The 26,811-nt window shown below is 41.6% G+C and overlaps 5 protein-coding genes and 2 long non-coding RNA genes across 15 annotated transcripts; 3 read left to right on the forward strand and 4 right to left on the reverse strand.

The window, feature by feature from the left end:
• Window positions 1–247: 247 nt before the first annotated feature.
• LOC144070730 (uncharacterized) lies at window positions 248–2,611 on the reverse strand. Its single transcript, XM_077595171.1, has 2 exons — window positions 2,287–2,611; window positions 248–1,861 (listed from the first exon to the last, which is right to left on the reverse strand). The coding sequence occupies exons 1-2, from the start codon at window positions 2,333–2,335 to the stop codon at window positions 795–797; spliced, it is 1,116 nt and encodes a 371-aa protein (XP_077451297.1). The 5' UTR covers window positions 2,336–2,611; the 3' UTR covers window positions 248–794.
• Window positions 2,612–3,069: 458 nt separating this feature from the next.
• On the forward strand, window positions 3,070–7,230 carry LOC144070729 (dead end protein 1-like). The gene is made up of 5 exons (XM_077595170.1): window positions 3,070–3,206; window positions 4,340–4,445; window positions 5,060–5,385; window positions 5,451–5,583; window positions 6,459–7,230. Exons 1-5 carry the CDS (start codon window positions 3,186–3,188, stop codon window positions 6,995–6,997), a joined length of 1,125 nt encoding a protein of 374 aa, XP_077451296.1. The 5' UTR covers window positions 3,070–3,185; the 3' UTR covers window positions 6,998–7,230.
• Window positions 7,231–7,535: 305 nt separating this feature from the next.
• Window positions 7,536–10,606, forward strand: LOC144070721 (uncharacterized). Its single transcript, XM_077595155.1, has 2 exons — window positions 7,536–7,926; window positions 8,555–10,606. The coding sequence occupies exons 1-2, from the start codon at window positions 7,809–7,811 to the stop codon at window positions 9,943–9,945; spliced, it is 1,509 nt and encodes a 502-aa protein (XP_077451281.1). The 5' UTR covers window positions 7,536–7,808; the 3' UTR covers window positions 9,946–10,606.
• Window positions 10,607–11,064: 458 nt separating this feature from the next.
• LOC144070732 (uncharacterized) lies at window positions 11,065–12,973 on the reverse strand. Its single transcript, XM_077595175.1, has 2 exons — window positions 12,578–12,973; window positions 11,065–12,088 (listed from the first exon to the last, which is right to left on the reverse strand). Exons 1-2 carry the CDS (start codon window positions 12,687–12,689, stop codon window positions 11,178–11,180), a joined length of 1,023 nt encoding a protein of 340 aa, XP_077451301.1. The 5' UTR covers window positions 12,690–12,973; the 3' UTR covers window positions 11,065–11,177.
• A 1,170-nt stretch (window positions 12,974–14,143) lies between these two features.
• On the forward strand, window positions 14,144–15,871 carry LOC144070744 (uncharacterized). Of its 3 annotated transcripts, XR_013299453.1 has the most exons (7): window positions 14,144–14,303; window positions 14,872–14,936; window positions 15,017–15,095; window positions 15,171–15,221; window positions 15,305–15,451; window positions 15,525–15,583; window positions 15,659–15,871. It is a non-coding gene; the product is annotated as an uncharacterized LOC144070744 (long non-coding RNA). The 3 variants fall into 3 exon arrangements; XR_013299452.1 differs by lacking the exon at window positions 15,171–15,221 and having other exon boundaries at window positions 15,427–15,477; XR_013299454.1 differs by lacking the exon at window positions 15,171–15,221 and having other exon boundaries at window positions 15,427–15,451.
• Window positions 15,872–16,076: 205 nt separating this feature from the next.
• LOC144070743 (uncharacterized) lies at window positions 16,077–18,245 on the reverse strand. 7 transcript variants are annotated; one of them, XR_013299449.1, is made up of 7 exons: window positions 18,116–18,245; window positions 17,826–17,927; window positions 17,088–17,154; window positions 16,885–16,994; window positions 16,545–16,654; window positions 16,249–16,292; window positions 16,077–16,167 (listed from the first exon to the last, which is right to left on the reverse strand). It is a non-coding gene; the product is annotated as an uncharacterized LOC144070743 (long non-coding RNA). The 7 variants fall into 7 exon arrangements; XR_013299450.1 differs by having other exon boundaries at window positions 16,591–16,654; window positions 17,076–17,154; XR_013299448.1 differs by having other exon boundaries at window positions 16,245–16,292; window positions 16,591–16,654; window positions 17,076–17,154.
• A 1,269-nt stretch (window positions 18,246–19,514) lies between these two features.
• On the reverse strand, window positions 19,515–26,591 carry LOC144092913 (uncharacterized). Its single transcript, XM_077626081.1, has 4 exons — window positions 26,231–26,591; window positions 24,573–25,747; window positions 23,499–23,703; window positions 19,515–22,927 (listed from the first exon to the last, which is right to left on the reverse strand). The coding sequence occupies exons 1-4, from the start codon at window positions 26,340–26,342 to the stop codon at window positions 22,116–22,118; spliced, it is 2,304 nt and encodes a 767-aa protein (XP_077482207.1). The 5' UTR covers window positions 26,343–26,591; the 3' UTR covers window positions 19,515–22,115.
• Window positions 26,592–26,811: the final 220 nt, after the last annotated feature.

A 26,811-nucleotide genomic window follows, 5' to 3' on the forward strand; every position in this document is an offset into this window, starting at 1 on the left:
ATATATATATATATATATATATATATATATAAAACAACAAATATTGCATGTTTTATAGTTTATTGGTCAGAATGAAGTGATAATTACTCTGCCAATTCAAAGAATGCCATAAAAAAACCAGCAGAGGGCGACAAAACTGGATTTTTAACAGGAAATTCCACAACGAGGCACAAATGTTTGATGTTCCCTGGAAAATGTTATTTATTTCATGAAGGTAATCTTGTAATTGATTTTGTATACACACAGATAACAATACAGAAAAAACTACTCTTTATTTAAATCTTTTGAACACAAAACATTTTTTTTCAGATTTTCGATACAGAAGAGGGGTCTCAAATTTGATGCAATAAAAAAGTACAAATATTTTTAAATGAAAAAAATCACAAAGCAATTCATTCTGTGTGAAAAAAACAGGTATTTAAATAGTAATAAATACAAAATAACCGTAAATAAAACAGCAATGAGTAATGAAAAACAATCTAAACAAAATAATTATTTAAAAAAAGTGTAACCTTCAAAAAGATAAAATTCTGAGCAAAAGATCCATTTAAAATAAAGGCAGCCTTTCTGTATTTTGCGATAGGAATTTTATTTTTTTAATCTTGTGACCTCACTTAACTACTATTTGGCTGCCACTACCGTTCCTCCGAGTTGAAATCAATTGGACGTCTATTGCCGTCACGATGCGCTTGATGACCAATTTCCGTCTTTTACTAACCACAAAAAAAGCCTATGACCTGGGCTAGGACGAAACACGCTAAGCTAATGCTAATTTTCCTCGCGACCAACTCATCTCAATTTACGGCCGACACGGCGCAACCCCGCGCTTCTTCCCCAGCGTGCACCCTGGCGTGATTTGTTAAACTTTGCTTGTCGCTATATCTTTTCTCGCAGACTAAACAAACAAAAGGCTTTTCCCCGGTGTGCGTCCTACTGTGTCTTTGCACCTCGTCCTTCCTCAAGAAAGTCCGACCGCAAAACAAGCAGGCGAAGGTCTTCTCACGGGTGTGCAGCCTTTGGTGCCTGAGTAAGCTCCTCATAATGGAGAAGCTCATGCCGCAAAAGGAGCAGGGGAAAGGTTTTTCCCCGGTGTGCGTCCTGGCGTGCGTTTTCAAAGCCGCCTTGGCGGAGAAGGTCTTGGAGCAAATGGAGCAGGAGAAGGGTTTTTCCACAGTGTGCGTTCTCGCGTGCACTCGCAAATATTTCCGCATGGAGAAGCCTTTGCCGCAAATGGCGCAGAGAAAAGGTTTCTCTTCCGAGTGCGTGCTCATGTGCTCTTTGAGGAGGGCCCTATGGGTGAATCGTTTCCCGCACTCGGCACAGGCGAAAGGTTTCTCCCCCGTGTGCGTCCTGGTGTGATTGGTCAAAGTTTGCTTTTCGCAATACCTTTTGCCGCAAAAGGCGCACACAAAAGGTTTTTCCCCGGTGTGCGTTTTCATGTGGCTTTTCAGCTCCTCCTTTCTGAAGAACGTTTTCCCGCACGCCGAGCAAGCGAATCTTTTCTCCCCGCTGTGTATTTTGGCGTGTCTTTTCATGGTGGATTTGTTGAAGAAAGTTTTCTCGCACTGGGGACATTTGACGCGCGTGTTGTCGCCGTCGCGTGTGGCGACACCTTCCGGGGGGTCGTCGGCGTCCGAAGATGGCGAGGCGTCGTCGTTTTCGGAAATTGGAGCCAAGATGCCGTCCGCTCCGCTGGGGTCTTCGTCATCTTCGTCGCTTTTCACGAAGATGCCAGTCAATGGAAACGTGATGATTTCTTCTTCCTGCTCTTCTTTTATGTGGATGGCTTCTAGGTCTTCCGTTTGTTGAAAGGGAGTGGTCGCCACTTCGTTTTCTGCTCCATCGGGATCGAGAAAGTCTTCTGCACAAGACAACCAAGTTTCAAGTCAATTCTCTTCGAATTGAATGCCTTTATTGGCATTATACAAGTATAATGAGATTCAAAACTTAACCATGAAGCTCACGAATTAATGATCTATAAATAAGTAGTCAACGTAAACAAAGATACTGTAGTCCAAATAGATAAGTAGTCAACATGTTGTGACATTACTGTTATTAGGGACGTCCGAATGTTTTCAAAGATATTTTTTACCTTTACCGATACTCGTATTATTCATTTTGTAGCAGGAAATAAATAATATCACACTGCTCAAAATCCATGCATCAAATATGATGCATAGAGTTCAATAGGACATTCTGCATTGGGTCGTAAGACACAACGAAATTGTTTTTTTTTTCGTCATTAAAAGTAGGTCATAAAGAAGTAAGAATAAAAAGTGAACTGACCTTCTGTGTGAAGTTCTTCCAAGTAATCGTTTGTCCTTTTGGCAAACATTCTGGCAAGGCTTTCGAGAAAGTTTCCTCTCACACGGCTCTTTGTTAGCGGCGAAGCTAAGCTAGGTTAGCTTGGGAACCTTCATAGCGAGGTTAAAAGACACGAAAATTGAATGATGTTTCAGTCCAGTCAGGTTGAAATGGGCCAGAGACACCCTAAAGTTTGTGGTTTTTCCATACTCATCCAGTCAGCAAGCAGAATTATTTAGTGAAATGCGTGGGATTCAGCAAAACGGTGGCAGATAGCAACGCTAAGGCAAAAGCTAAACCTTCTTCGTTGGTCTTTCATTTGCAACCAAATGGTTGCATTACCGCCACCTTGTGGGCTAAAGTGAGTCCCGTTCCGACTTCGTTCGGGGAGTTGATAATAAACTATAAAACGTTCTGTATTAGATGAAATACTCAAACCTAAACATAACAATTATTCAAAAATAGATCATTTTTCACTTGTGTTTTTGGCTTTAAGTAGTGGCTAAATGTATCCCATTATTGATGTATTTTTGCTTTCAATAATTATTTGCTCTAATTAGTTCTTTCATTAATTTCATGTAAACTACGTGTTTCCATTGCATCTTCGGATGATTTAGGGGTGCATAAACTAAACTTGACATGACTTAACTATTAGAAAGATGGTAGTTATCATGGTAATAATAGTTGATGCGGTCATTTTAAAACAACACCGTCAGTGGTCGTCATTTGAAACGGCTCACTTTACCGTAATACCCAGTTCGATTAGAAAAGCGACTTTCAAAGTTGAATTTAAGTGGACATTTGAAGGGTACGTGATCATTGCCGTTCGAAAAAGCACTTCGGGCCTCCTCACGTCTCACTTTCAGTTCCAAAAGATAAAGATGGACAGCAACCAGAACCAGGTAGCGAAAACGTCACGTTTAGTGCAAAAGTCTTCTTTTTTTGCAAATGTTGCAACATTTTCGGCCCTGCTGGTTAATTGGAGGTAGCCTCGGTAACCCGAAACGTGGACGAGCGTGGCTCCCAAAATCATTTCCATTTACTCAGTAAAATAAAACTCAGTGTTTGGACACTGCGTCGATGTGTTGTAAAGTTTAGACTTAATCAAATGGACTAGTATAGAACGTCATTCGTGTCTGTTGAGTTGACGTCTCACACGGTGGCTAGAAAAAAGAAGAAAAACTACATAAAAGTTAGTAGCCATTTTTGTTACATGTGAGTATTAGTATTTCGATGTGTATTTTTATTTTTCTCCACCGAGAAAGACGAAAGCCACCATTTGGAGTTGTGCATCCATATTTTATTGCGTTGATATTTTCCGTCCAAAACAAGCGTGCTAAGGTCCCCATATTCACTACCATTGACGGAGATAGACGTCCAATCCATTTTGACCGCAAATAAAACTGTTGTTACAATATTACATTTTTCATCACTATCAATAGTCAAAAAAAAAACTTGTTTTAAAAATTCAAACGTAATGCTTTTTTTTATTTTTAATGAACTTGCCGTGTTTGTCGATTGGTGGTCATTACTTTTGCTCCTGTATACCCCCCCCCCCCCCAAAAAAAAACCCCAAAAAACAAACAAACCTCAAATTGCCCCAAAATTTAACAGGACACGACCCAGGAATGTCTCAAAATGAACAAGAGTTCACTCAAAATGAACAAGAAGTGACTCAAAATCAACATAATCGGACCCAAAGTGAACAGGACGTTATTCAGAAATGCTCTAAAATCAACACCAAATGACCTGGACATGCCCCGAATTCACAAGAAAAGATCCAAAATGTACAAGAAGCGACCCCGGAAAGCCCCAGAGTTATAACAGGAAGTGAACTGTAAGCGCTCGACTCAACTTTGTTTATAAATGGCAGCCAATGGGTTAACAGGGAAACTGGAAAACTGCCCTGGAAAATCGAATTAACCCACGAGAGCAAATTTCTGCTGATTGTGGGAGTAATATAATATAATAAGCGAGTACTTTTGATACTTTGGACAATACTCACTGGGAGACTTTTACGTTCTTTTCTTTACAGGTGATTAACGTTGAGCGGATGGAGGCCCTGGAAGCCTGGCTGACAACAACCCAAACAAAGATCACCCAGGTTAACGGCCAACGAAAGTATGGAGGACCACCCGAAGGTGAGAGTGCTTACAACAAGGGTGTCAAACTCGGGTTGGTTCGCGGGCCGGATTAACGTCAACGCCATTTCATGTGGGCTGGACCATTTTAGATATAATATTTAGATTTTTTTTTTAATAAATGGATTAAAAGAACTGGATAAAAAGCCCTAAATAGTCATTTTTTTATAGATCTAAAGCAATGTTTATTTGAGCTTTTTTTTTCTTAGTAATGGAAAATGTCTTTTAATCATGTTTTTTTTTATTTCAAATGGAAACAAAATATTTGTTTAAAGTGGAAAATTGAAAATATTTGTATATATATTTTTAGATTTTACAAAATGCTTTTTGAAATAAAAACACAAAAGAAAAAAAATGTATAAATAATTGCAATGATTGTTTTTAAAAAGGGGAAAATCAGGAAATGTAATGTACATCTATAATCATTTGAATTTGATCTTAAAACAGAAAGTCGGCACTCATGATTTACTTTCCCGGGCCGCACAACATGATGCGACGGGCCAGATTTGGCCCCCGGGCCGCCACTTTGACACCCGTGGCTTACAAAATCTGTAAAGATTCTTCCGAGATCTGCTCTTAAGCCAAAGTTTTATTTTTTTTCTAAATGATTTCAGCATGGGAAGGCCCCAAACCCGGATTGAAGTGCGAAGTTTTCATCAAACACATCCCGCGGGAAAGCTACGAAGACCTCCTCCTTCCTCTCTTCGGCTCCGTGGGACCCTTGTGGGAGTTCCGCCTCATGATGAACTTCAGCGGCCACAACCGCGGATTCGCCTACGCCAAGTACGGCTCGGCCGACGTGGCCGAAAAAGCCGTGCGCGAGCTGCACGGCCGCGAGCTCCAGCCGGGTCGGCGTCTCATCGTGTGCCTCAGCAACGAGAAACGGTGCCTCCACGTGACGTGTTTGCCGACCCCTGCCGACGAAAATGAGCTTCTTCAGGTGTGTCTGCGGTCCGAAGCCAGCGAAGGCGTCGGCGACATTTGACCTTTCCTTTTCAACGCCAGGTTCTCTATGGGATGGCGGTCGGGGTGGAGGGGCTTTCACTCGAGTCCCAGCCCAGAGCAAAGACCGTGTCCGCCGTGGTGGTCTTTTCCTCACACCAAGCGGCTGCCATGGGAAAGAGAGTGCTGGGGGAAGGTGAGTTATCTCCTTAGCTGTAGACCAAAAATGTAAACAGCCATTTTAGTTCCAATATAATATGTAGTCCCAATATTATTATTTTTATTAAATTATTACGTTTATCGGAGGTGAGTAAAACGGCCATTTTGCCAGATGTTTTTATTCCCTGTATATTCCGCAGTCTCAATATTTAAAATTAGAACTCAAAATACCGTATTTTCTTGCATACATGCCGTATTTGTCAAAAAATAAGGACTGAATCCAGGGTTCGGCTCACATGTGCACAAATTAGACTTGACGTGCACAAAATTGCATGGTGACCAAGACAAAACGCAATAACGCAAGACAATGCAGCCGATACGGTCATTTATTTCAAAATAGAGAAAAGATAAACAGATAAAACGCTAAGAAAAAAATATTTTGACGTATATGAATGAAATTCAAGAAAAAAAATAAAGCGTATCTTGCATAAAACGTAAAAAAACTCACTTGTGTTCGCTCCATCTTACCTAAGGATGACAAACCAGACCGCTCCGGACACACTTCATGCTTGTACTGCTCACATGACTTCCTGACAGTATCTCAGAAATACCACAAGCGATGATTTTTCTTAAGATTTTCACTTTTGATTTGTACTCCCTATTAAAACCATAAATCTGGAAGTGAAAATTGCCAATCGGGGGCGGCTTATACGCGATAAATTGTCACATTCAACCATTTTAAGGGTACGGCTTATACGCTAATATGCTAGAAAATAGGGTAAATCAATCGCCGTGGTAGCGGATGGGTACTTGGTATCGGCGGATCCTCAAAATCGGGTGACACGAACTCGGGTGCCAAAATACGTATCGTCGGGACGAGCCTGCCAATAACGTACTTGTTTTTGTTGCTAGCATTTTGGAAGCAGTTTGGTATACGCGTGGGCGTCCATTGGAATTCCCCCAAGAGAGCGCGCTCGGAGGACCGCCTTCGTCAGAGGCCGCCACGAGGCCCGCCTCCCGCCCCGAAGCAGGGGCGGATCCCCCCCAGGGCTTCAACGCGCTCGGCTCCTCGCCGGCCACCGGATTTCTGCAGAGCCGTCGGAGGACCGGTCGGCGCCAGGCAGGCGTCCGCCGGGGCGTCTGTTGGGGCTTCCGTTGGGGCGTCCGCTCAGGCAGCGTCGGCCTCGCTGCAAAAGCGTTGCTCCGAGATGGGGGTCGGCCGGCCGACGTTCGATTTCTCCTGCGGCCCCGCCTGGCCCGACGGCCGGCTTCCCGCGACCTTCGTGGTCAGCATCTCGGGCATGGGGGTCTTCCGAGGGACGATGAGGCTCTGTCCGCGACCCACCGCCAGCGGCTCTTTGGCGGCCGCTCGAGAAATGGCGGCGGCAGCGATCCTGCGGTGGATGGAGGTAAAAAAAAATCATCCAATGAGGAAGCAGCTCACAGGTTAACTGCCTGTTGCTGTTAGTTCGTTTTCCTCTCCACGCTTTCTGAAAGAAGCGTTGTTTTGTTTCGAGTGGCGTTTTCTCATCGATGCATGGTTTTATCGAGAGTTGCAGTGACTTGACTTGTTTTACACGCGCAAGCGTTTGGAGTGGAGTGAGTTGACTTGTTTGTTACACGTGAGAGTTTTATTGTTCGGACGCGTTGTTGTTGTTGTTCGTAAAAAAGAATTCTAAAAGCAGATCCACTGGTGTCGTGGTTTGTAAAATATTGTGGTGGCATGTTCTTGTCAGAATTAGTGCAAAATGCACTGAGTCTCTAAACAGTACAACCCTCACTACTTTATTTACACCTTCTCTAACTCAATTATATAATATATGTTACAATAGATAAGTATATGTAACCTTGCAAGTATGCCCATTATAACTCTACAAATTCGCACAGCTATAAATCATTCTATGACGTTAGTAGGTTTTGGGCTCTTGTAATCCTTTTGTTATGGGGGAACTTTGTCTAAATGTTGTTTCCGTACAATGTCACTTCACTTCCGGGTTAGCTTCGTTGTCTAAAACTCATGCAGCTAACGAGTCCGCTCCTCTTTTTTAATTACCAAGTGCACTAAAACCTCAAAGCGGATCGCTGCATGGTTACAACCGGAAAATAAATTCCAATACATTAAATCCCGATGTTTGGGTAAAAACGCGTAGGAAGCTTCTTCACCTAGCCGGCCTCAACTTAGCATAGCCGCTAACAAAGAGTAGCCTCTATCGGCGACACACCAAGAAGACATCAAATGTGGGTTTTGATTAAATTGGCAAAATGTGTGCCAAATTGGTGAAGGAAGAAGACGAAGAAGGGTTTTGTGGCACCAAAGAGGAAAACGAATATGAACGTCAAGCTGTTTTGCAGAAACCTCGAGCTAAATTACCCGGAGCAGGTTTGAACATTTCTATTTCTACTTTTATTTATTTATTTAATACATGAAATTAATGTACAGCAATGAAGGGTGAATAACCACATTGCAGTGCAATTGGATCGGACGTCAATTACTGTCAATGGCAGCAAGTAGTTTAACCAACCGATTCCACCATTCATACAACCAAACGATAGCAAAATTCATCTACATAATTTATACTTGAGCTGGACATAGAAATGTTGTTGCACTTTTTGTAATGATAAATAATTCTGATCTGATCTTTGATGTTTTTTATTAACTGTAGAGCTCATGAAATCGTTAAAACGTATAGCGTACAGTTGAAACCAAATATAAAAATATACCTGTGTAGTATTTCTTTATTCCAAATGCGTTTTTCTTTTAAATCAGATCTAAACCTAATTGAAAATTTCACAACTGAGAAGTAAAATAAACAAATCTGAACTGTAATTGTTAGCAGGGAAATCGAAAGGGAGCCTGTGAATTTTTGTGTGGAAGTTGGAGCGGTGTCAATCTGTCAAAGCATGTGGGCGGAGCCCAAATATGACCATAAAATCAGTGATTTTGGCGGGTGGAAAACTGCCCCTCATGAAAATGAGGTTGAGATTCTCCCTCGTTTCCCACTCTACAGATGTCCGGGAAAAATGTCTTCTTGTGGACCCAGAGCCCTCCAACATTAAAGAAGAGGAGCAGGAGGTTGATATTAGCAAGCTTCCATTGAATGGTGTCCCCGTGAAGAGTGAGGACGACCAAGACGGCGGTCCGAGTGAGGACGACCAAGATGGCGGTCCGAGTGAGGAGAGCGGACGCACTGGTCCTTCGAGCGGATGTCACCTGAAGACAGAAGGCGAAGGAGGACCGCAAGCTGACAGCTTCTTAGCGCCGCTCTCAGATAGCGACGGAGCGTCGTCTCGCTCGCCCGACACGGACGAAGACGACGACGATTACGACGAACGCCCGGCGGGAGAAAAGACCTCCCGCAACGAGCGCAAGAACCGGCAATGTTCTCAATGTGACAAAACATTTTTCAATAAATCCTCGTTGAAGAGACACATGCGAACGCACACTGGAGAGAAACCCTACTCGTGCTCCGTGTGCGGCCTGATCGTCAACCAGAAGTGCAGTTTGACCACTCACATGAGAACGCACACGGGAGAAAAGCCTTTCACCTGCTCGTTTTGCGGACAGAAATTCTCTGAGAAGGGAAATCTGATGAAACACACCAGAATACACACCGGGGAGAAGCCTTACACATGCTCCGCCTGCGGCAAAAGCTTCTCGGAAAAGGCCAGTTTGACGAGCCACACGAGGACGCACACCGGGGAGAAACCCTTTTCCTGCTCCTTTTGCGGTCAAAAATTCTCAGAGAAGGGAAATTTACGGACGCACACCAGAACTCACACCGGAGAGACACCGTTCGTCTGCTCCGTTTGCGGCCAACGTTTTGCCTGGAAAGGACTTTTGAGCGCGCACGTCCGCACGCACACTGGGGAAAAACCCTACGCCTGCTCAGATTGTGGTCAAAAATTCTCCGCCAAGGGCAATCTGAGAATACACGCGAGAACGCACACGGGCGAGAAACCTTTTCCCTGCTCCGTCTGCGGCCAAACATTCTCAGTCAAAGCGACGCTAAGGACACACTTAAGGACGCACACGGGCGAGAAACCTTTCGCCTGCAATGTTTGCGGCAAGAGCTTCTCAGTCAAGGGAAGTTTAATCAGCCACACGCGAACGCACACCGGAGAGAAACCTTTTGCCTGTAACCTTTGTTGTAAAATCTTCACACAGAAAGTACATTTGACAAGACACATGAGGACGCACCCGGGGGAGAAATCTGGGACAGATATTCATCCCAATCAAAAGAAGCTCCAGCGCCCCCCTGTTAAAGAGGAGCCCACTTGTTTCAAAAAGGAACAAGAGGAGGAGGATGTTACCAAGTTGCCCTTGACTGTTGTCACTGTCAAGAGTGAAGAGGATGAAGAAAAATCCAGAAATGCGGAGAGGAGCCTGCTGAGAACGTAATAAGGACTAAAATGATTTTTTTAAATTTCGGAATTTGCATTGTTATTATCATCATTTACCCTTATCAAGGTTTAACCGCTATCCTCACTAGGGTCGTGGAGGGTGCTGGAGCCTATCCCAGCTAACTACGGGCACTAGGCGGGGACATCCTGAATTGGTAAGCAGCCAATCGCACGGCGCGAGGAGACAAAGAACAACCAATCATGCTGGGGTTGGGCAATTTAGAATGTTCAAGCAGCTAGCTTAGCCTAGCATGCATGTTTTGGGATGTAGGGGGAAACCGGAGGACCCGGAGCAAACCCACGCAGGCCCGGGGAGAACATGCACACTCCACACAGGTGGAACCACCTGGATTCGAACCCACGGCCCCAGAACTGTGAGGCCGACGAGCTAACCACTCGATCACTGGGCTGCATTAAATTTAATTTCATTCAAAATGTTAGATTACATAATATGGTAGACACATTTTCCCTGTTTTTAATTATAAATAACTGATGTGAACTATAACTTTACAAGAAAACAATGTTAAGAAATTCATGTATTTCTACTGGACCCAAAAGAGAGAAATTTCAAATCTTGTTCTTTCAAATAAAACTCAATGACCTATGCTTATGTATTATTAATGTTACATGTAAATTAAAGTCTATGCATGGATTCAAAACTGCTTCTGAGCGTTATTATCATGTTCATCGGTGTACTCAAACTGTTTTAATAATTACAATAGTAATACATTTTATCTCAATGTGCTTTTGATGACTCCCAAGGTCACCAAACAAGATTAAAACTACATTAAATTCTCATTTCTCTTTTTAAATCATTTTAAAAGATGTTTCTATGGCTGTTTCTGACACTTTTGACCTCGTGTAACGGTGAAAATTATACCCGATCAGAAATAATAAGACATACATTCAAATGAGTGGGGCCCATGTGGGTTTTGCTCGGGGAATTTTGTTTGCTTGTTAATGTCTTGTTCCCTCACAAAGCTTTACTCATTGCCTGCCATTGACAACAAGGGACACCCAATTTATTTAAATGACCATTCGTCCGCTCCTCCCACTCCAAAGCGGTTGACCATTAATTAAAATAACAAGGAAGTGACTTGAAAAAGTGACCCGCATCCCAATGGAAATACTCCAGAAATTTATTTGAGATCACAGACAACTATCCACAACTTGAGACAATAAAGTCCACACCAATGAAGAAGAAAAACTTCATCAGGTTGTCCTTTGTCTTCAGATCGAATCCATTACCACAAACTGAGGTGAATCTTTCTCCCCGTCATGCGTTCGTAAATGCGTCGCCAAATTTGGCTTCTGTGAGAATCTTTTCCCGCAAACCAGGCACGGAAAAGGTTTCTCTCCCGTGTGTGTTTTTGTGTGCCGGATCAAACCGTCCTTTGTCGAGAATGTCGTACGGCAAATGGAGCAGGCAAAAGGTTTTTCTCCCGTGTGTGTCCTGGCATGTGTGATCAAATTTGGCTTTTGGGAGAACCTTTTACCGCAAATGGTGCAGACAAAAGGTTTTTCCCCAGTGTGAATTCTGGTGTGTGTCCGCAAGTTTCCCTTAATGGAGAATTTTTTGCCACACACTGTGCAGGCGAACGGTTTCTCCACCGTATGCGTCCTGGTGTGCGTTCTTAAATTCCCCTTCCCGGAGAAACTTTTCCCGCAAAACGAGCAGACGAAAGGTTTCTCACCGGTGTGTTTTCTCGAGTGTGTTCCCAAATGTCCCCGCTGAGTGAACGTTTTACCGCAAACCGAGCAGGTAAAGGGTTTTTCTCCCGTGTGGATTCTCGTGTGGATTTTCAAAGTATACTTGGCGTCAAAGGTTTTGTCGCACCGGGAGCATTTCCAGCGTTTGCCATCGCTTTTCGAGGGTTCGCCGTCACCCGCGTCGGACGAGTGGGACGTTAGGTCGTCGCTTTCCGAAAGCGGCGGCAAGAGCTCGTCCGCTTGGGAGCGTCGGCGTCGGTCGACGATGCCTTCGTCCTCTTCGGTCTTCACGATGACGTCGACCGGCGAGAAATCGGCGACATCGGCTTGCCGTTCTTCTTTCACGCAGCGGGAATCCGACGGTGTGACGTGGAGGTCTTCGTGTTTGACGTCGGGGGAATCCGGCTCGTTCTGCTCGGGGTAAAAATAATCTGATGGAAAAAAAGAAACCAACAGGATGTTTTGGATTATTGGCAAATACAAAATGGCATTTGATCCAACATACACTCGCCCGTCCCAGTCAAAAGGAGCCAATGGCAGAAATGAGTGCCCGGTAAGGGTTAATATATATATATATATAAATATATATTAGTGTATGATAGCTTAACCTTTAGTGTAAGTGACTAAAAATGGCTGTCATTTTTTTATTGAAATATCTCAGTAACAATTATTAATATTGTTTTATGTACCAGGAATACTTCAAAAAACACTTTTTAAATTGTTCAAATGACCTTTTCAACTTAGTTTAAGAAATTCTATTTTTTTGTATGGCGAGCAAAAACAATGGAATCCGCTTCCGAGGACCACACAGTTGATAGTAGTTTTTTCTTGGATTTCATAGAAAATGCATGTGGGTACTTTATGGGTGAATGTCGGGTCCAGTCACACGCACGGAACATTAAAGTAGGACATAAAGCAACCTGCAGCGTAGAAACCAAATCGCTTCTTGCCCAGAGCTTCCGGACGCTCGTTTGGTTCTTCCTTCCAACCAAGTTGACCATCCGACTCTTCTTTCACCATTTTAGCGCACATTTCGCCACGATAATCACCAAATAATCGCGAGGCGATGCCACCAAAACGGACCCTTTGTTAGCAGCTAACATGCTAAGCTAGCTAAAAATAGCTGGCGACGATTCCGTGTGAAAAACGGTGAGTAGAAAGCGTGACGATGGGTGATTTAAATTGGTTGGAGTCCATTTTAGTGGGAATGTTTTGGAATATCGGGGAGAAGTTATTTATGGGGACGCGTTTGATTTGACAAAATAAATGCGCTGGAACGGAGCTGCAAACGGAATAGTGGACGGAAAGACAACTAGGACAAATGACACTTTATGGATATCAAGTCAATGACACTCGGCTCTCTTTACGGAGCAATTGGGTGACGATTGTTTTGTTGTTATTGAAAAAAATGTTGGGATATCTCCTTACATTAATTAAATATATTAACAGACTCATGATCAAGGCTTTTTTCTAAAAAAAACCGACCATGTATAGTAAGGCTTTTTTTGGTAAAAAAAGGACATAGTATAGTAAGGCTATTTTCGTAAAAAACGACATAGTATAGTAAGGCTTTTTTCTTTAAAAAACGACATAGTTTATTCAGGCTTTTTTCGTAAAAAACGACATAGTATAGTAAGGCTTTTTTCTTAAAAAAAACTGCATAGTATAGTAAGGCTTTTTTTCTTTAAAAAACGACCATGTATAGTAAGGTTTTTTTTCCTAAAAAACGACATAGTATAATAAGGCTTTATTTCTTAAAAACGACATAGTATAGTAAGGCTTTTTTTCTTCAAAAACGACATAGTATAGTAAGGCTTTTTTCCTTAAAAATGACCATGTATAGTAAGGCTTTTTTTCTTTAAAAACGACATAGTATAGTAAGGCTTTTTTTCTCAAAAAAAGACATAGTATAGTAAGGCTTTTTTTCTTAAAAAACGACATAGTATAGTAAGGCTTTATTTCTTAAAAAACGACATAGTATAGTAAGGCTTTTTTTTATTAAAAAACGACATAGTATAGTAAGGCTTTTTTTCTTAAAAAACGACATAGTATAGTAAGGCTTTTTTCCTTAAAAATGACCATGTATAGTAAGGCTTTTTTTCTTTAAAAACGACATAGTATAGTCAGGCTTTTTTTCTTAAAAAACGACTTAGTATAATAATGCTTTTTTTTTTCTTAAAAAACGACATAGTATAGTAAGGCTTTTTTTCTTAAAAAACGACATAGTATAGTAAGGCTTTTTTTCTTTAAAAATGACATAGTATAGTAAGGCTTTTTTCCTTAAAAATGACCATGTATAGTAAGGCTTTTTTTCTTTAAAAACGACATAGTATAGTCAGGCTTTTTTTCTTAAAAAACGACATAGTATAGTAAGGCTTTTTTCTTAAAAAACACATAGTATAGTAAGGCTTTTTTTTCTTTAAAAAAACCCACATAGTATAGTAAGGCTTTTTTTCTTTAAAAAAACCCACATAGTATAGTAAGGCTTTTTTTCTTAAAAAAACGACATATTTCCACTTTCAATATGGCGGGGCGATGTGGGCGTGGCCTATCTTCAAGGCAGCGGTATAAATCAAGTACATGCGCAGTGCCTCGTCTTCTCCAACAGCCATGTCCATGCTGATGGCCGTGTAGCACGCCAACGAGGTATTTACTGGCCTACGTGCATTTTTATCACGCTACCGGCAGATTTTTTAGGAATCAATTGAGCCAAACCGCCAACAAATCTGTAAGTTTAATGCCAGGTTGACCGCACCGTCGACGATTTAAGTTTGGGCTCTGTGCCACATGTGACAAGCTATCTTAGCATTAGCGTCACGACAACGCTTTCCATTTGACCACGTCAAGCGTCGTCTTGATGTCAATACTAAGAGATCTACAGTCTGTTTTCTCCATTGTCGAGTCGTGTTTAAAAGACTTTTAGTGGATTCAAACAAAGCCGAGATATGAACGGACAGTTTGTTAGGTAAAGGCTCACTCCAAAATGATGTATGTACTGATAGTTTTCACTGCGAGTGCTAAACAAATCATTTTAATCAAAAATTGTTAAGCCAACTTTTTCCTAGCTGTTAACTTCAGTCTGTATATTTAATCGCCTTGTCTGGAAAAGGGAAATTAGCACGGAGCACTCACTAACTTATTTTCATTCTTTAGCTTGATCATTTATTGTAAGATTTCTCTTTCATGCAATAATTGTTTGTGAACTCCCAAATAGCGTGGTTAAATCAAGATGCAGCTCTTTCCGTGTGCCCCAGGACACTCAAACCCTTGAGGTTACAGGTCAAACTAATCTCATCTGTTGAATCTCCATTCTCTGTATATGACAACTTTTGCTTCTTTTTTTTTTTTGCATACATCAGGTCCATGTCCAGGTGATCTTCCCAGGTTGCCCACTTGAAGATGATGCCTCTCTTGCATGATGTGGCGTCTCTGAACTCTGTAAGATTTCTCTTCCTGTATTAGTTGTTTGGCAACTCCTAAATAGCGTTGTTAAATGAAATTTTCCCCATTTAGCATCATCTTTGGTCATCTCATCAAGGTAAAACTAGATTTAACAACAAAAATGTAAGTCTATTTGTTGAATCTCCAGTGTCTATATATGCTAACTTTTGCTTCTTCTTTTTTTTTTTTGCACACATCATCTCCAGGTGATCTTCCCAGGTTGCCCACTTGAAGATGATGCCTCTCTTGCATGATGTGGCGTCTCTTCCTGTATTAGTTGTTTGGCAACTCCTAAATAGCGTTGTTAAATGAAATTTTCCCCGTTTAGCATCATCTTTGGTCTTCTCATCAAGGTAAAACTAGATTTAACAACAAAAATGTAAGTCTATTTGTTGAATCTCCAGTGTCTATATATGCTAACATCAGGTCCAGACTTTGGAGGGTCTCCAAGTGATGCCTCATCTCTGAATGCAGTCTTCTGAGAGGTTAGTTTATTGTCGAATATCCAAGTATTCATCCAGATCTATTTTATTGACTAAATTTACTCTCCCTCCTCTTAGGTAAAGTCCAGTTTTCTGGCTCATGGTGACCAGATCCTTAAGGTAAAGAGGATCTCACGTCTTTTCTTCAGTCAGAAATTTTAATAAAAGAGATTTGAGTGTCATTTGTCTTTGTTAAAACACTTGGAGAAAAAAGACCCAAGACCCTTAATGGTCTTTTTTTTCCTTTAATTTTTGGTGTTTATATTCTAAGTGTTGTTGATTTTTTTTATTATAAGTCCAGTTGAAATTTTTCTAAGTGTATGTTGAAATATTTCTAAGTGTTTTAAATTTAAAAAAACTGTTTTTTGCCTAAGTGTTAGAAAAATTTCAACATGTTTTACTCTTGTCGATACGAATGTATATCTTTGAATAAAAACTTTCAAATGTCAAGCCACTTGTTTTTTCTTCATATAACTAGCAAAAAAGAATGCAAATGTACATTTCAAGAACTTTTATTTTTCCACATAAGCCAGCTAGCATTTCAATATGTGTTGCTGTTCATGGACAAAGAATCTCTTCTTGGCATTCTGGAAAATAAAAAAAGAGGGTCAACACAGACTAAGTCCAGGATTAGTTAAGTAAAAAAAAAAAAGTTATGTTTTACCAACATCAGAAAGGCTCTCTTTTCCTCAGTCAGCAGGCCTCCATCCCACTGCAAAAGAAGTCACACAATATTAAAGGCCTAGGAGGAAAAAATATTGGGTGACTTAAAAATGTCTTTATAAGAGGGATCTCCAACTGCAGTCCTCAGGGGCCCCAGTCCAGTTTATTTTCCATGTCCTCCATCACACCTTCATCAGGATCTTGATCATTTGATTCAAATGTGGTGGGAGATATGGAAAGCATACTGGATAGGGACCCTGAGGACCAGAGTTGGAGACACCTGCTCTATAATGACAAGTACCTGAGGGGATGTTGCTGTCAAATAGTGTGCCGTCCACCAATGTCACCCTTTTTGGGGAAGTTTGTCTGGTCATCTTTCTTCAGCGTTGATTTGGTCAACTTGGGTGGACACTTTAGAGAAGCAACATACACAATGAGTAGGTTTAGTACACATTACAAGAAAATAAATAACCAACTGCAGTCCTCAGGGGCCCCAGTCCAGTTTATTTTCCATGTCCTCCATCACACCTTAATCAGGATCTTGATCATTTGATTCAAATGTGGTGGGAGATATGGAAAGCATACTGGATAGGGACCCCGAGGACCAGAGTTGGAGACACCTGCTCTATAATGACAAGTACCTGAGGGGATGTTGCTGTCAAATAGTGTGCCGTCCACCAATGTCACCCTTTTTGGGGAAGTTTGTCTGGTCATCTTTCTTCAGCGTTGATTTGGTCAACTTGGGCGGACACTGAAGAGAAGCAAGATACACAATGAGTAAGTTTAGTACACATTACAAGAAAATAAATCACCTGAAACACTTGGGTCCTACATCATCCACAACCTTTGCCTTGACTTCTTGACAGCTGTCACCTCTTCCACCGTCCGTGTCCATCCGTGGCTTTAAACCTCTACAAAACACAGCATGATTATAGAATTGCTCATTTAACCAATTTGACCAGTGGTCCCCAAACTATTCCAGAAAGGGCAGCGGAGGGTGCAGGTTTTCATTCTAATCTGGTATCCTAGTAGTACAATCACTGGATTGCATTCAAGTGATTCTTTTTTTCAGCAGAAACCTCATTGGTTAAACTGTTAATGTTGGATCTGTTGGAACCAAAACCTGCACCCACAGCAGCCCTCGAGGACCAGTTTGGAGACCTATAATGAGGGAAAATTGTTATTTTATCATATGTTTAAACTCAAGTGAAAAATGGCCCCTGCACTTTTGTTGACTGAATGTCTCAAACGCATTTAAAATAAATAATAAAAATGAAAAGGTCCAAGCCCTGAGGTCTTCCTTTAAGAAAGTGAAGGGAAATGTCTATATTCTATAAAAGTGTACCGTTTATTCCTTACACTTCCACTGATGGCATTTATGTGGGTGTGAGTTATCCACACAAATTGTTGCTATTTAAAAAAATAATCAACGCCAAGCCAGTTAGTGTTTTCATTCAAAATTGGAATGTACCATAATGAAAAACAAGCTAATTTAGCAAAGCCGTGAATACCGAACGCTGATATTTAATGATGACACGGATATAGTAAATAGAAACTACTATTTAAAAAAAAAATGACTCACTTTGCTGACAAACAGCTCGTTATGGCGTCGACAAGTTGCTCCTTTTTGGCTGTTATGGCCCTATTCTTGATGTTTCCCAAGCAATCCGTGTTCGTTGAGGAACTGAAACACACAATGGAATGAAACATTAAGAGCTGTAGCTAACGCAATGTAGCCAATTTGTTTGCAAACATTTGACTGTCTGCATCATCCACGTTGGGCCACATCACTCGATCGAAGCATGCTACTACCGTCATAAAGCACTCTTCAAATGAGAACTGGGGCTTCGAAATCCCCAAATGACAACGTACCGTGTCCTGTGAGAACTTGATCGGGTCTTTCTTCGGTAAATCGTCACTTCTGAGCTGCCTGCAGTCTACCAAAGGACTGGCAGCTGGCTCATTTGCCATTTTGAAGGGTGGAGCCGACCTTTGAACTCTGACATGGGTAGTAATACGTATCAAAAATAGACACATAAAAGTACATTGTTTTCATAATACTAACGTGTATTATGCGACACATATAAAAAAAACATCAATAATAACCTCATACAATTGAAATATTATTTAGGAATATAGCCACATTTTACTCACCCAAAATATTTTTTTTTTGTACATAAAATCCATCCACCTTTGTTTCCTTCTACCCTAATGCGGATAAAGCGGTTCAGAAAATGAGATGAAATGAGACTATACATTTACTTATTTTACATGATCATTTAAAAAAAAAAGTCTTAGTATACATGGTCATTTTTAAAGCCTTACTATACATGGTTTTGTTTTTAAGAAAAAATCCTTACTAATCATGATCATTTTTCATTTTCATACAGTTTTTTTTTAAGAAAAAAGCTTTACACGGTCATTTTTTTTAAGAAAAATGCCTCACTATACATGGTCTTTAAAAAAAGCCTTACAATACATGGTCATTTAAAAAAAAAAATCCTTACTATACCTGTTCATTTATTTAAAAAATCATGTCGCCCAATTTCAAATAGCAACAGTTTTACTAGCTCATCATCAGCCCAGCATCTCATATCACCCCGATGGCTAGAGATAGAAACAAATTGAGTAACAAGCCACTAACTGAAAGAAATTCCAGTGAAATAAATCACAGCATATCATTGTAAGTCCCTAATAGAATGCTTTGGGACGATTTCACGATCACTAACTCGTTGCTTTTTTACCTGCTGTCGACTTTATTTTTGGTTTTGAACAACAACTCAATGAATACCTAAACTCTATTTTTATTATCATCAATTTGTTGCAATGCTGTCAAAACCAAGCACAACAGTAAAGAAAACCTCTTTGGGGCACAATTACAACAAGTGTAAATGTTAGCCACTCTTGTTTATCCACGTCCGGTCAGAATCAAACAGTTCCAAAATAACTGCAGTGTCTTAAAAAGCCTTACTATACTATGTCGTTTTTTAAGAAAAAAAGCCTTACTATACTATGTCGTTTTGTAAGAAAAAAAGCCTTACTATACTATGTCGTTTTTAAAGAAAAATAGCCTTACTATACTATGTCATTTTTAAGGAAAAGAAAGCCTTACTATACTATGTCATTTTGAAGAAAAAAGCCTTACTATACTATGTCGTTTTTTAAGAAAAAAAGCCTTACTATACTATGTCGTTCTTTTTAAGAAAAAAGCCTTACTATACTATGTTGGAATAATCCTTTGTATTTCCAAATTCACAATAAAAGAGGCATCTGAAGTCATATCTTTGTTTAATTCTTGCAAGAATAGAAATACATCCATCCACGTATGTAGCCTAGATCATTCTAACAACTCGAGGTCTCGCTCGCTACTTTATTCATAAGATTTTCACGCCATGCCCCACAGAATTGTAAACATATTTAGAGTTTCATAACATTTTGTCACAGTCATCAAAACAATTGTAGGTCTGTCGAATTCTCTCAAGAGCGCCAGTTGTGGACCCGACCTGCAAAGCCAAAACAGTCCACTGTTCCCAAGACCGTTTGTTGTGGACTCCTCTTCCGAAGCCGAAAAACAGTCCACCGTTATTGTTGTGAACCCATCCTGCCCAAGGCCATTCCCAGTCCTCTTGATGCGAACCACAGTCCTCACTTTTGCAAGAGATGCATTAAAATGCCCTTTGTATTAATGTCAATTACTCTTCGTTGCAAGTACATATAATATAATAATATTGATACACATCTATAATAATGATAAACCTAACAGATTTGTTGTCAGTTTTGCTCAATTGATTCCTAAAAAATCTGCCGGTAGCGTGATAAAAATGCACGTAGGCCAGTAAATACCTCGTTGGCGTGCTACACGGCCATCAGCATGGACATGGCTGTTGGAGAAGACGAGGCACTGCGCATGTACTTGATTTATACCGCTGCCTTGAAGATAGGCCACGCCCACATCGCCCCGCCATATTGAAAGTGGAAATATGTCGTTTTTTTAAGAAAAAAAGCCTTACTATACTATGTCGTTTTTTAAAAGAAAAAAAGCCTTACTGTACTATGTCGTTTTTTTAAGAAAAAAGCCTTACTATACTATGTCGTTTTTTTAAGAAAAAAAAGCCTTACTATACATGGTCATTTTTAAGGAAAAAAGCCTTACTATACAGTGTGCCTGGTTTTCCGTCTCCTTGTACCCCAAGATCGGCTGGCCACCGATTCAGGATGTCCGCCGCCTTTGGCCTGGAGACAGCTGGGATTGGCTCCAGCATCCGCCGCTACCCTAATGAGGATAAAGCAGTTCAGAAAATGAGATGAGATTAGGCTTACTATACATGGTCAATTGTTTAAAGAAAAAGCCTTACTATACTATGTCGTTTTTTAAAGAAAAAAGCCTTACTATACTATGTCATTTTTTAAAGAAACAAGCTTTACTATACTATGTCGTTTTTTAAGAAAAAAGCCTTACTATACTATGTCGTTTTTTTAAGAAAAAGCCTTATTATACTATGTCGTTTTTAAAGAAAAAAGCCTTACTATACCATGTCGTTTTTAAGAAATAAAGCCTTACTATACTATGTCGTTTTTTTAAGAAAAAAAAGCCTTACTATACTATGTCGTTTTTTAAGAAAAAAAGCCTTACTATACATGGTCATTTTTAAGGAAAAAAGCCTTACTATACTATGTCGTTTTTTAAAGAAACAAGCTTTACTATACTATGTCGTTTTTTTTAAGAAAAAAGCCTGACTATATATACATAGTATTTATTTTTTAAACAAATAAAAGCTTTACTTTACATAGACCACTTTTTTTTAAAGAAAAAGCCTTACGATGTCCAGCCATTCTAGTCATTTTGCATGCCAGCTTTACGTTTGTACCAAATCTCGGGGTATTCTTTGCTCAGTTATGAAGCACGTCTAATAAGATGAATAAATATTTGACATTATCGTCGACAAGGAAAAAGAGTGTCGCCAAACTTTCGTCAAAACATATAGTATATATAGTAAGGCGTTTTTCGTAAAAACGACATAGTATAGTAAGGCTTTTTTCTTTAAAAAACGACATAGTATAGTAAGGCTTTTTTCTTAAAAAATGACCATGTATAATAAGGCTTCTTTTTTTTAAATGACCATGTATAGTACGGATTTTTTCTTAAAAAACGACCATGTATAGTAAGGCTTTAAAAAAAAAAAGACCATGTAAAGTAAGGCTTTTTTTAAAAGAAAAAACGACCATGTATAGTAAGGCTCTTTAAAAAAAAGACCATGTATAGTAAGGCAATATTTGAGGTCTTCATTGAAACACAGTTTGCGCTCGATGCATTTGAGAAGTGTGTTAAAATACATGACAAAAGAAAGCTATTCTACAGTGGTGACATCACAACTTTTCACAGCAGACCGCATGCACAATATCAATGACACACGCGGTGTATTCAATACACTTTAGTCCAGGGGTAGGGAAGCTACGGCTCCAGAGCTATGTGTGGCTCTTTGGATGGGTGCATGTGGTTCTGAGCTAACCTGTGAGCTAAAATGTGGCGAGAGAGCCGAGTCCCGAACGCACCAATAGGAGCGTCACGTCGGCAATGTGGCATTGACGCTACCACAAGCGCCCTTTTAATCATCTTGTTTTTAAATTAGACTCTTCTGCAAGCATACTCATTGATTAACAATAGCATAACAATGTTGACAAAATAATTTAGACTTCTTATCAACTTTAAAAGTGGTGAAATGACAAAAAAGCCCACATTTTCATGTATTTTGACTTCAGAGTGCTCAAGCAATAACATCTGAAAATCTGAATTGTCTATGGTTCTCTCCATCAAAAACGGTTCCCAAGATCTTGTCTTTTGTGCGACCGCCTGGAAGTCGCGGGGAAGGAATCACGCGCACTGGAGCGGCGTGCTCTCGTCGGCGTGTTTTTTCATGTGCTTACTCAAACCCGACTGATAGCAGAAGGTGGTGTGGCAGACGGAACAGGAGAAGGTTTTTTCTCCGATGTGCGTCCGGATGTGTCGCAGCAGGCTTCTCTTGAGGGAGAAGCGCTCGCCGCAGAAGGAGCAGACGCAGGGTTTTTCCCCCGTGTGACGCCGCATGTGCCGGATGAGGTTGCGCTTGTTGCCGAAGGTCTTGTCGCACTGCGGGCATTGCGGCTTCTCCCCAAAGTGCGTCTCCATGTGCTGGAATAACGCCGACTGGAAGGTGAAGCTGGAGTGGCAGACCGAGCAGGAAAAGGGTTTTTCTCCCGTGTGTTTTCGGGTGTGCGTGATCAAGTAATCCTTGCGGGAGAATCTTTTGCCGCAATGCGAGCACAGGAAAGGTTTCTCTCCCGTGTGGCACCTCATGTGGCGTTTCAGGTTGCGCTTGTTCCCGAACGTCTTGCCGCATTGGGAGCACTCGGCGTGGCCGCCATCGGCCCGTCCCGCCGCCTCGATCCGGGAGGGTTCGTCCTCGGCGTCGGACGCCGTATCGGGGCCGTCTGAGGGCAGAGCCGGGCTGCCGGCGGGGCGCAGCTGACATTTGTCCTCGTCATCTTCGCTTTTCACGACGATGCGGTACGCGGATAAGTCCGCTTCTTGAAGATGATCTCCACCCTCTTCCACTTTGATGTGTACGGGTTCTGGTTGGGGTTCTTTCCGCTGCGCTTGGCCGCTGCGCTCCCGCTGCTCCAGACGAAGATCTTCCTCGCCGTTTTCTGCATGTGGCAAGAAAGTGTTTGATTACTCATAGTTGTATTAAACTTGTTTTTTTTTCATTTTTTTTATTTCTGGCTATTTAAATAATTGTTTTGCCTCCAATTGAACCTATCAATTAGCAGCATAACATTGTCATGTCAAAAGAATAAGCAAAGAGTATTTTTGTACTTTAAGTGTTTTTCCCTGTTGATTTTATCTTGCGTTTTTAATATCAACCTGCACAAGGGACTAAAGATGGAAATTAGCCTTCGGCTATAATCTTCCATATTTACATGTATATGTATTGACAGCTATGCTATCTCTCTGTCGAAAAGGGTTTTCCCGACCCCTGATCTAGACTCTAGATAAGGGTTGCCAAGTCCGATCCTTGAGAGCACCTCCCTATTCAGGGTGTTTTCTTTATCTCCCTCCTCTAGCATACCTGAATCAAATGATCAACTAATCAGCAAGCTGTCCATTAGCTTCATCCCGATGATTTAATTCAGGTCTGTTGGTGGAGGCAGACATGGAAAACAGACCGGATAGGGGCTTTCGAGGACCGGACTTGGCCACCCGGGGTCTAGAACTAACCTTGCAGGCGCAATTGAGCTGCGGGCTTCTTCAAAACGGCATCAAGCAGTTGACGTTGTCTGGCGTTCTCCTCTTTGGTCCGACAAAGCTCCTCCTCGTACTCGGCGATGGTTCTTTCAAAGACCACCACGACCTCTTCGACGGCGGCGCTTAGTCGCTGCTTGAGCAAAGCTCGCAGCATTTGCACTTTGCACATTTTCACACGCTAACGCTTCAAAGCGAGCCGAATGGCGCAGGAGAACTTTAACTTGAAGCTTTAACGAGCACCGAGGCGAAATTATTCCAACATCAATAAGCAGATATATGTGCTGAGTTTTGAGAAGGAAATTCTAGCCGCATAAACTGCTAAATGTGTGTTGTATTTCACGCGAGGCCGTCTTGCTAGCACGCTTTCTTTCCATGTTTTACTTCCGGCAGACGAAAGAGCGAGCGTGCCATTTTGGCACAATCCTGCCGCGCTCAGTCCGGAGGGTGCAATTACACCCAAAGATAACGACGTGAGCGAAATAATTTAGCGAAATGTTTAACAGTTCTTAGCCGAGCTCATTCACTGCTATCACAGGTCACACTTTTGTGTTGTGGTAGTTTAAAAAAGCAAATTGATGTTGAAAACACTTCATGACGGCAATAGACGTCCAATCCATTTCAACTGGGAAGGGCTGGAAGCAATTATTTGATCGTGCTCAGCTTCATTTATTGGTTAATGCCAGCTACACTTCTGTGGGAGAACATTAACAGTTTAACACTACTATTTTTAGCCAATCTTTATTTATCTGGCAAGAGAAAAGATAACACATGCATATATAGCTTAAAGTAAGAAGAATCACTGTACCTGAAATATATTTAATATGTAGCAATTGTATGGATAATGATGTTAAATTTGGCAATATTACAAAGTCGGGCACCATTCAATTAAACAGCTTTCAATAAATGCAATACAAAATCTCCAACATCCAACATAATTTAATAAGTTTCATTTTATACTATCCTACCTTAAAAAAAGAAAACAAGTGAACATGATTTGCAAGAAGTGTGTTAGCACAACTGCTAATTCTCAACACATTTTTATCGGGCACTGCTCTTTGCGCCGGCGCATTTGTGCTTCTTAAACCGATACTTTCGAGTGAATGTTTGACCGCAAACCAAGCAGGAGAAAGGTTTCTCACCAGTGTGTGTCATGGCATGTCTTATTAGGTTTGTCTTGTGAGTGAATTTTTGTTCGCAAATGGAGCAGGAGAAAGGTTTTTCACCAGTGTGCGTCCTCAAGTGTCGCTTGATCTTTCCCTTCTCGGTGAATCGTTGGCCGCAAATCGAGCAGGAAAAGGGTTTGTCGCCCGTGTGTGTTCTTGTGTGTTTTTTTAAATCTCCTTTTTGAGCAAACCTTTGTCCACAAACCGAACAGGGGAAGGGTTTCTCCCCGGTGTGGGTTCTCGTGTGCGCTTTTAAGTTACTGTTTTGCTTGAACCTTTTACCGCAAATGGCGCACGGGAAGGGTTTCTCCCCGGTGTGTGTTCTCGTGTGTGTTTTTACACCCCCTTTGTGGGCAAATCTTTGACCGCAAACCAAGCAGGAGTAAGGCTTCTCCCCAGTGTGCGTCCTGGTGTGACTGATCAAGTGTCCTTTTTCAGTGAATCTCTGACCACAAACTGAGCAGACGAAAGGTTTCTCCCCCGTGTGTATTCTTGTGTGTTTGTCCAAGTCAAGCTTTCGAAAGAAGCTTTTCGCGCAAGACGAGCAGGCGAAAGGTTTTTCTCCAGTGTGCGTTTTCAGGTGCATTTTCAACACAGACTTGTTGCAATACCTTTTCCCACACTGAGAGCATTTCCAGCGTTTTTTGTCACCTTTAGGACCTTCTGACTCTTCATCGTCGTCATCATCATCGTCCTCATCATAGTCCGACGAGCCGTGTTCTGATAGTGGAGCAATGAGGCCACCTGCTGGCGATCCGTTGCTTTCTGTCGAGCTGCCGCTACTTCTCGGAGGCTCCGCCTCTCTTCTCTCCTCCCCTGGACCTTCGGCTTCACCCTTTAACGAAACACCCGTCAGCGGAGCGTAGAGAACATCCTGCGCTTTATCTTGAATCTGTGGCAAAGCTTCCTCTTCCTTTTTGACGTGAGGCTGTTGCGGGCGCTCTTCCACGCATGGGTGCCGAACCTGGATCAAATGCTCCTTCTCCTCCTTGTCTTCCTCCTCGGTCTCCTCTTTGATGATAGAGGACTTCTGCTCGGGATGAGGTGCTTCACTGGCATCTGCGAGGCAGCATCACGTGACAAACACATATCATTTCAAATAAGAATATCAAATACATCCTGTGCAAGTCATCAAATCCGTCAAAACGAAAGTGGGACCTGTGACCAATTGTGGACTTCCTATTCTCTTAAGAATAAAGGATCATCCTGCCACTTGTTGGCAACCCGTCCACGGTGGCCCCTGCCGACTGCCCATCGCTGGCTGGGATAGGCTCCAACACCCCATCTTCCCAGAATTATGAATTCAAAAGGGCCGACTCTAGGATAACTACTGTGTATAAAACATATACTCACATTTATGTTTTTTTTATATAACTCTAACGTCGGCATGTGAGCCACTGACGGCGACAGACGTCCAATTCAGCTCACTTGGGAGATGGCGTCGATAATATAGCATCGCCCGCAACATATTTCACGATTTTTACACGTAAACAGAGACGGCAATATGGATTTATTTCCTCGAGAAGCGAGATGTGAACTAACCTGATCTGCTGAGCTCGATCCTAGGCCGTTTTTTCCAAACCACTTGCAGTTTTCGACTCGGTGGCTCGTCTTTTGCGTCCCAAAGTTCGTCCGCTGTCCTTCTCGCGCACATTTTGCGCACTTCGAGCTCGCGTTCGTAGCGTTGATAGCGGCTGAGCTAAACGATCCCTCATAAGGTTCAACTGGCTTTCGCTTCCGGTTCACACCATCACGACATTGCTGTGCAACACTGCCTCTTGCTGTCCCTTTCGCGCACATTTGTTCCCACTTTTCTCTCGCACTTGACGTTAACTTGTCTAAACACAACTAGCCCGCAAAGTCTGGGCGATAAAAGGGACGCCTTTTATCGGTTCCTTCCACCAACTCTTTAAAAACAAGTCTTGTCGCTTTCTTTTTAACTGCCGGTTCACACAGGGCAGGACGTCATTGCGCATGCTCTCCCCAGAAAGTGGAAATACTAGGCACAAAATATTCTAATATGCTTGACTGTACAGTTTATTGACATTGGTGATTCTTCCATTCACTTACATTTCAACTTGAAATGCCATTAAACATGTATAATGACAGTAAATGTAAATTAA

Source organism: Stigmatopora argus, chromosome 2 (assembly GCF_051989625.1).
Source record: "Stigmatopora argus isolate UIUO_Sarg chromosome 2, RoL_Sarg_1.0, whole genome shotgun sequence".
In the NCBI taxonomy this organism is placed as follows: Eukaryota; Metazoa; Chordata; class Actinopteri; order Syngnathiformes; family Syngnathidae; genus Stigmatopora; species Stigmatopora argus.

Excerpts from the sequence above, each read along its gene's own strand:
- LOC144070721 (XM_077595155.1), top strand. The coding sequence starts at position 7,809 with ATGTGTGCCAAATTGGTGAAGGAAGAAGACGAAGAAGGGTTTTGTGGC. Across the intron at positions 7,927-8,554 it reads AGCTAAATTACCCGGAGCAG|ATGTCCGGGAAAAATGTCTT; the intron begins GTTTGAACATTT and ends CCCACTCTACAG.
- LOC144070732 (XM_077595175.1), bottom strand. The coding sequence starts at position 12,689 with ATGTGCGCTAAAATGGTGAAAGAAGAGTCGGATGGTCAACTTGGTTGG. Across the intron at positions 12,089-12,577 it reads ATTTGGTTTCTACGCTGCAG|ATTATTTTTACCCCGAGCAG; the intron begins GTTGCTTTATGT and ends TTTTTCCATCAG.
- LOC144070729 (XM_077595170.1), top strand. The coding sequence starts at position 3,186 with ATGGACAGCAACCAGAACCAG. Across the intron at positions 3,207-4,339 it reads TGGACAGCAACCAGAACCAG|GTGATTAACGTTGAGCGGAT; the intron begins GTAGCGAAAACG and ends TTTTCTTTACAG. Across the intron at positions 4,446-5,059 it reads GTATGGAGGACCACCCGAAG|CATGGGAAGGCCCCAAACCC; the intron begins GTGAGAGTGCTT and ends AAATGATTTCAG.
- LOC144092913 (XM_077626081.1), bottom strand. The coding sequence starts at position 26,342 with ATGTGCGCGAGAAGGACAGCGGACGAACTTTGGGACGCAAAAGACGAG. Across the intron at positions 23,704-24,572 it reads GCGCCGGCGCAAAGAGCAGT|CGTGTGAAAATGTGCAAAGT; the intron begins GCCCGATAAAAA and ends TTGAAGCGTTAG. Across the intron at positions 22,928-23,498 it reads AGCTCAATTGCGCCTGCAAG|AAAACGGCGAGGAAGATCTT; the intron begins GTTAGTTCTAGA and ends TGCCACATGCAG.
- LOC144070730 (XM_077595171.1), bottom strand. The coding sequence starts at position 2,335 with ATGTTTGCCAAAAGGACAAACGATTACTTGGAAGAACTTCACACAGAA. Across the intron at positions 1,862-2,286 it reads GGAAGAACTTCACACAGAAG|AAGACTTTCTCGATCCCGAT; the intron begins GTCAGTTCACTT and ends TGTCTTGTGCAG.